The 8,027-nt window shown below is 47.2% G+C and overlaps 1 protein-coding gene across 1 annotated transcript; it reads right to left on the bottom strand.

Annotated features, from left to right (window-relative positions):
• Positions 1-2,229: 2,229 nt before the first annotated feature.
• Positions 2,230-7,705, bottom strand: LOC123071143 (WAT1-related protein At5g64700-like). Its single transcript, XM_044494639.1, has 7 exons — positions 7,467-7,705; positions 3,891-4,083; positions 3,744-3,806; positions 3,504-3,620; positions 3,022-3,421; positions 2,770-2,921; positions 2,230-2,661 (listed from the first exon to the last, which is right to left on the bottom strand). The coding sequence occupies exons 2-7, from the start codon at positions 4,067-4,069 to the stop codon at positions 2,442-2,444; spliced, it is 1,131 nt and encodes a 376-aa protein (XP_044350574.1). The 5' UTR covers positions 4,070-4,083; positions 7,467-7,705; the 3' UTR covers positions 2,230-2,441.
• Between the last annotated feature and the right edge of the window lie 322 nt (positions 7,706-8,027).

The raw sequence follows: 8,027 nt of genomic DNA, 5'->3' as shown, positions 1-8,027 counted from the left end.
CGATGCACTTCCACTCCTTGTTAGTCAGCTTACGATGATGAATGGGTATACCTAAGTACGTGAACGGTAACAAACCCAACTCACATCCGAACAATTGCTTATACGCCTCCTGGTCATCATTAGCTCTTCCAAAGCAGAACAATTCGCTCTTATGGAAGTTAATTTTGAGCCCGGACAATTGTTCAAATAAGCATAACACAAGCTTCATGTTTCTCGCTTTCGCCAAGTCATGCTCCATAAAGATGATAGTATCATCAGCATACTCTAATATGGATATACCGCCATCAATTAGGTGCGGAACCAGGCCACTTACCTGCCCCGCATCCTTAGCCCGTCCTATTAAAATAGATAGCATATCAACCACTATGTTGAATAGAATCGGTGACATGGGATCTCCTTGCCTTAATCCTTTGTGTGTCTAGAAATAGTGACCTATATCATCGTTCACTTTAATCCCTACACTCCCTTTTTGCGTAAAGGACTCAATCTGGTCTCGCAAGGCCGTGTCAAATCCTTTCATACGCAAAGCTTGTTGAAGGAAAGGCCATTTAACTTTATCGTATGCTTTTTCGAAATCCACTTTAAAACCCACACTATCTAGTTTTTTTGAGTGGATCTTATGGAGCGTTTCATGCAAGACGACCACCCCTTCAAGGATATTTCTATCTGGCATGAAAGCAGTCTGGGACAGTTGCACAACTGAATGCGCAATCTGCGTAAGTCTGTTCGTCCCAACCTTGTTGAAGATTTTGAAACTGACATTAAGCAAACATATAGGCCTGAACTGCTCAATGCGAATAGCCTCTGTCTTCTTAGGAAGAAGATTTATCGTTCCAAAATTGAGCATGAACAAATGAAGCCCACCATTGAAAAACTCATGAAACATCGGCATCAAGTCACCCTTAATGAAGTGCCAGCACTTTTTGTAAAACTCCGCCGGGAACCCATCCGGTCCTGGCGCTTTATTGTTTTTCATTTGTGCAATGGCCTCAAACACCTCCTTCTCCGTAAAGGGAGCAGTCAAAATCTCATTCTCGTTCGTCTCAAGTTGAGGAACATCCTCAACCCTTGACTCGTCCAAGGACACAAAATTCTCTTCCGAAGGTCCAAACAACTGCTTATAATAGTTGGTAATGTAAACTTTCAGGTTTTCCTAACCAACTATCGTCCCTTCGTCTTGTTCAGTTGTTCTAATTGGAAAATTCTCTTCTTACGATGCTTTCCATTAGCAATCATATGAAAGAATTGAGTGTTGTCCTCACCTTGGACGATTTTACGAACCTTAGCTCTCAACGCCCATTTCAATTCCTCCTCGCGGAGAAGCTCTTTCAGCCACAACTGGGCCTCTATTTTAGTCTCCAGCTCACTGGTATCTAATATAGAGGTTTCAGCTTTTAACTCTAGGGTGTGAATAAGCAAGAGGAGTCTTTCCTTCTCCGCCTTATATATCCCATGCGTATGCTTGGCCCATCCACGAAGGAGTCTTTGAAGATGACGAATCTTGCATTGCCACCGCTCAATGGGTGACCTTCCACCCGAATCTTTAGCCCACTCTCTAGCTATCAACTCGAGGAAACCCTCTCTTTCAAACCAAGCAAGTTCGAACGAGAAAATATTCTTATTACCCACATGAGTCTGAGCCCCCGAATCGACTAGTAGCGGTGTGTGATCCGAGATACCTCGTGTCAACGCCTGCACCGTTACCAGGGGAAACTTCTGTTCCCAATCAACACTAGCCAAAACACGGTCAAGCTTCTCAAAAGTCAGAACCGGTAACGAGTTTGCCCAAGTAAATTTCCTACCCGAGAGCTCTATCTCTCTAAGATCCAAGCTTTCAATGATAGTATTGAACATAAACGACCATCTGGCGTCAAAATTGTCATTATTCTTTTCCTCCTTTCTTCGAATAATGTTAAAATCACCACCCACTAAGACGGGTAGCTGCTCGTTACCGCAAACACGGACCAAATCAGCCAAGAAATCTGGCTTGAGTTCTGGTTGCGCAGCTCCATAGACCGCCACCAAAGCCCAATCGAATCCATCGGCTTTTGTTCTGACCCAAAACTTTACCGCAAACTCACCCAGCACTAGGGTGAAGACGTCCTATCGATCGACGGGAAGGCATCGAACTAAGAAAATGACGTATGGACTCCCCTTTTAAAAGTAGAACTACAAGTAGCGCAGCTTCAAAGATTACAGTGTAAGGCTTCAAACCTTTTTTTTCGAAACGGAGGAAGGCTTCAAACTTTGCATTGTAAGGCTTAGTAACATAATATGCAATTTGAGGTGATCAGGATTTGTTAAAAAATTAAGCAACTAAGAATTAGCCAAAGAGTGGTGATAAATCCAATTAGGGCCATTTTTGTTCCCCAATCTAATCAGAATTCACATTTGCTCGATGCATCGCATGAGATAGATGGAGCCTCATTTACTCGATCAAATCAGACTTGTTCAGCCGGCGATATCGTTGCTTCCTTATCGTGTTCCCTGTCCCCGTTAACTTGGTTGCTCTTCTCGTTCTTCTCCTCATCATCTGCAGAATTCTCGTCCTCCACGCCACGGATCATATTCGTCTCGCCGCATGGCGCAATCCGGTTCTCCTTGCTTTTACCCCACAGCACGCTGTACAGACCTCCAACGAGAAGGATTCCGCCCAAGATACTGCAAAAAATAATGAAAAAAGAAGAAATGAACTTGAAGTTCAGCAGCCGTGTGTAGATCAGTAGTGCAGCGGAAGCTTGAAAGAAGAAGGAATGAAGTTGATCGTACCTGCCGAGGTGAACGATCTCTCCGAGGAAGAAGGAGGAGCAGAAAATGGTGAGGACGAAACAGAGCGGGGTCCACACGGCGAGGAAGACCGGCCCTTTCATGTCCGCGCACCATGCTTGCAGGTAGTAGGACACCCCCGTCACCACAAACCCCTGAATCAATCCACACATCAGCCTCCAGTCCACCCCATGCACCAGTCCATCAACCGGGAGTTCACCATTGACAAGACAGAGAATTAAGATGAAGCCTTACGGTGTAGAGGACGGCGAGCAAGGTGACGTCGAAGCGGAGCTGCCACCTGGAGAAGTCCCTCTCGGCGACCGCGGCGACGACGAAGCACTGGCCGGCGCTGAAGACGCACTGCGTTGCCGTGACGAGCAGCTTGTTGGGGTACTCCTTGAGCAGCGCAGCCTGCAGGACGATCCACAGGGACCACGTCACGTTGGCGAGCACCATGAGGAACGTGCCCATGATCCACGTCCCCCTCGTCGCGCCGGCGTCTCCGGTCGCGGCAGCCAAGACGCGGTGGTGGTTCACCGGGTTCAGGTACGGCCCCACGTAGAAGGCGATGACGAGCACCCCGGCGAGGCACAGCCCGACGCCGGCCACCTTGGCCATGCCTGACGGGCTCCTCAGCTTCACCACTTCCATCCTAAGGCCAGCCAAGTGTACATGTCAGTATGTCACAACGTACGTAGTATGATCGTACAGTGGTAGGGTGGGTCGATTAGTACCTCAACAGAAGCGCTATGAAGAAGGTGACCACCGGCATGGAGTTGCTGGTTGCAGAGCCCACGGTTGCGGATGTCAACTTGAGGCTCACGTTGTACAGATTCAAGCTAAATGTAGTTCTGCAAACAGAACCATATCAACATGGATCAGTCATTCATCACCGGTTTGTTGCACATAAACAGCTTAATTACGTGCAGCGGTCCATGAGATCGAGAAGCATGCTTTGCTTAATAATTACTTACCCGATTAAGGCAAAGAGGAACAGCTTCAGGAGCAACCGGAACGACATTGACCGCGCGTTTTTCCTGCAAAATCAGCGGCCGATTCTTACATGATTCTCTTGCTAACGCTAGAGCTAAGCTCAAGCAGAACAAGTTTTAGACAGTTACCTCTCGAGGGCAATGGCGAGAGGCAGCAGGAGAAGAGACGCGGCGGCCTGGCGGTAGAAGATGAAGACATAGGTGCTGAACCCCTGGTTGAAGGCCGCCTTGGAGACGACGAACATGCCGGTGTAGATGACCTGTATGATCACCGCGATGACGTACGGCTTCTTGCCATCCGCCCCCATGTTGGCAGCGAGCTCTGTCAGGAACCCAGCAGAGATCAAAGTGTGGTCAGAGAGTGTGAACCAACTATCGCCTCTGTCTTCTGCGCTGGTGTCTGAATCCCTGCAGCTAAGCTCAGCTACTTATGCTGCCACGCTGAGCTACAACACTGAGCTGGACTACGTAGCAGCATCTAAACCTGATTTTCTTTGGCTTGTTTATACGCTAGGAAGTAGGACGCGAGACCTGCATTTCTCGAGTCAATAGGAGTAGCTCTCAGCTAGTATTTGTATTTTGAAAGAGTGCTCTTGTGTCAATGTATAATGCTAGACCGGAGTACTGATTAGCACCAGTAAGCTTGTTTACTGGATTGGGTCCAACACGGTGACGCCCTGAGATAACAACAGCAACAAATGCTCCATGGTTTATGGGCTTGCATGCAGACTCAAGTGTGAATCGGACCGTCTTCTTGACTAGAGCACGCGCACGCAGACGCAGCGGCATTGGTCACACTGCTGTGCCTGATTAGTCCCCGCTGTTAATTAGGAGGAGTACTTGCTAATGATATTTGGTGTGGGTCTTCAGCTTAGCCGTCCCCGCAGAAAACAAAGGCGGCCTTGTGAGTGGCCAGTCAAGTCTATGAAAGTCAAATTAACAATTCCTTATGCCACATGCTTGCTCCCGACCTGTCGACTGATACGTGGGATCTTTCTAAGCATAATTAGTGTGGTGCCTGGCTGCCTGCAGCCCGCTGATTAGGCCTTTGTTTAAGTACGTACTAGTAGCTAGGAGCATCACCCGCTTCTTCTTCCAAGCGAGGGAGATAATTGGTCTATCATTGGGCAGTGTGGTGACGCAGCATGCACTATCACTGAACAGCTCGTAATTAAGGGATTATTTCCTGAACTATCTCTGCTCAACTGGCTCTCTTTTGTCACACTTTTTTATCATCTCAGTACCGTAGCCAACCTCACTTTCTATTGATAGGGGAGCTCTGCGTCTTACTCTTACATATGGACTACTTTTGCTGGTCTAGTGGAAAATGGTTGGCAAATTGTTAGAACAGCGAAAAACAGAAGCTGCCAGTTATGAAAAGCAAGCACCTACACCTTCACACCCTGGCAATGGCTTTATATGGTTAATACTCTGAAACAGCGATGCACCAGGGTCTACAGGGAACCCATTTCGGTAAAAGAGTTGGCAGATCGCGTGGCAGTGTATGTTCATCTTTGTATACTACCTAAATGATGGCTAAGGTAAGACATTCTACCTAAATGGTGCATATATGGCCGGCCGGTACAAAGAAAAACCCATTGTTTTCCTCAAATTGGCCCAGTCTACGAGCATACTACCTTCGTTCTGGTTTACTAGTCCATCTCGTATTCTGGGTCATATTTTAACCATGATTTTAATTAATAAAATATATTTTATACGTAGTAAAAATAATAATATTGAAAACTACATTCATATACGAATCCAATGATATAATTTTTGGTGACATACATTCACATTTTGCTAGTCAAATACGTGGTCAAACTTTGACCCAAGATACAATGATGACTAGTAAACTAGGACGGAGGTAGTATCTAGCAAATCCGGTATAACCGGTTCCGTAAAAATCGGTTTAAAGGATATCGCAAAACATATTTTGCATTTTTACAGTATGACTTTTGTTCCGGCAGAACAAATCACGTAAAATATTTCATTGTCCCAGCAAAGTTGCACAAACCCCCCTAAAAACTTCCATTTAAATTACAATTGGATCCGTCTCGACCGCTCCCACCGCGAGGATCTCATCAGGGACAAGGATGAGCGTGCGTCTTTCCGGTGACGGCGCCGCCGTGGAGCAAGACGAGGACCACGGGGACGCTCGCGAGGAAGGCAGCAGCAGCTAGCTCGCGACGGCGGCGGCCGCCGCCGCACCTCGCGGCGCTAGCGCGACGGCACCTCGCGGGGCGGCGGCAGCAGTGCTAGCTAGCTAGCGTAGCTCACGGCGCTCGTGCGACGGCACCACGCGGGGCGGCGACAGCTAGCTCGTGGTGGCGGCGGCAACAATGCTAGCTAGCGTAGCTCGCGGGGCGGCGGCAGCTCAATGGGTGGTGGCAGCTTGCGGAGTGGCGGTTAGGGTCCGGTGGTCGCCGGCGTCGAGGCGTTCTGGCGAGGTCACGCTCTAGGAAGACCGTGGCGGGAGCTGAAAGTTCCCTCCGCCGACCGTTTTTTTATTTTTCGAGTCCCTGCAAAAAATGCCCCAATCCCATAGATATGGAGGAAATGGCCTCGCGGATTCAGGATCCCACAAAAAAATCGGAACTGCCAAATTTAGGGATCTATTCAGACCGGGTTTACTGACTGCGTCCTGCAAATCGGCAGTTATTTTGCCGGGTGGCCCAATTTGCGGGATCCGCTAGAGATGCTCTAACCTCAAGGTCCTGAAGCCCCACTGTTTTATGCTCTTGGCTGGGCGGGCCATGACCCATCCAGCTCAATGTAGCTCCGCCAGTCACATGAGTGTGGCTAGGCTTCCGTCGTGTTAGGCCTTTTTTCGGTTCTCGTGTTATTCGGAGCTTGTTGTTTTCTCAAACACGCAATTTTCCCCACCGCCAGTCACATGTGTGTCATTGTGTATTAGAAGAAAAAGAAGAAGAAGAAGAAGAAGAAGAAGAAGAAGAAAGCGTCGAAATGACGCGAGTCTTGTGAAGCAAAGTTAAAACAAAACAGAGAAGAAGTCCACAAAGCGGACTATCCTAAAAAAGAAGAAGCACAAAGCGCCCCGGCTCATTCTTTGAGGTTATGATAGGGACGGGCAACTGCTCTACATGCCTGAACCCTTCGGAGTCTCGTATGTTTGTTGCCTCTACTGTCCACATGCTAATTTCTTATGGCTTTGCATAAGTTGCAAACACTTAATCAATACTTCAATAGATGCACTTGATGGTATATATGGATGACATTGTTTGTCAATAGCTTGAAGAAATTAAGTATTTTTTGTGGATTTGAAATCCATAATGTTCGTTACATTAAACCTTGAACATAAGTACTTTCGTCCTGCTGCAGGAAAGGGAAGATGGGCTGCAAAAACGTAAGGTTATTGCTTCCAATTGTTCACTGGGTGCTCTCTCTTTGTTAGCTTCCTTTGTTCTTCTATTTGCAAATTATAGTAGGCTACTGCTATCAATAGCATATTAGTAGCATTTGATACCAACATTTCACTGGTATAATTATGAATATCAGTGGTAGTGAAAAGATAATCTTTCAATAACCAAGCAGATGATAGAAGTAGCCTATTAGCTTAGAATCTGAGACTACGTACGTCCCACTTTTCCGAAAGAAAAAGGCGGCAGTAATGAACAATGCAAAACAAAAGCGATGGAAGCATGTTCCTTCCTATATCTGTCTATATCCGAGAAAGAGTAAACATACCTGAAAAAGGCTAGTGCTATTATCTGCGCAAACTCCACACTCATAGTTTGTCGAATGCAGCAGCTCATAATTTGTCCAATGCAGCATACATGGAGTTCATGATGAGACCAAGGACAAAGATTTTGAGTTGGAGTTGAGCTGCGTCAAACCGTCAGCATCAGAAGGTAGTGGCATACACCCACCCAGAAATGACTAAATAAACAGAAAACCGTCTAAAGAATTTTGACATGGGTATGGAACTGACCTCTCTGCTCACCTGGCATACAGGTTCTTAATAGGTTCTAGATGATGTATTGGAGCAGGCCAAGGCTTCAGCTCAGGCAGCGGTCGAGGAGATGGACGCTGACCAAATGAGCACGCACGTACTGATGGGCGGTAGATGCTACGAGGGTGACAGGCGGGATGCCCCATGGAAAGTTTGATGCTGGACAGTGGAGGAGGGTATCTTATTTGGCTTGTGCTCTTCAGGTTCTGATGAATGTGCGTTAAGCCATTGGCTGGAGGGGAGAAGGAGTCATCTTGTATGTATATTTGGGCTCGTGAAGGATGAACATGCTTACC

The sequence above is a fragment of the Triticum aestivum genome, chromosome 3B (assembly GCF_018294505.1).
Source record: "Triticum aestivum cultivar Chinese Spring chromosome 3B, IWGSC CS RefSeq v2.1, whole genome shotgun sequence".
NCBI lineage: Eukaryota > Viridiplantae > Streptophyta > Magnoliopsida > Poales > Poaceae > Triticum > Triticum aestivum.
Note: the sequence above shows the minus strand (reverse complement) of the source record. Positions and strands in the feature narration are given on the sequence as shown.

Bases quoted from the DNA above. Each gene is read 5' to 3' on its own strand.
- LOC123071143 (XM_044494639.1), bottom strand. From the start codon at position 4,069: ATGGGGGCGGATGGCAAGAAGCCGTACGTCATCGCGGTGATCATACAG. The intron at 3,621-3,743 runs GTAAGTAATTAT...TTCTGTTTGCAG, and splicing joins TTCCTCTTTGCCTTAATCGG to AACTACATTTAGCTTGAATC. The intron at 2,662-2,769 runs GTACGATCAACT...TATTTTTTGCAG, and splicing joins GAGATCGTTCACCTCGGCAG to TATCTTGGGCGGAATCCTTC.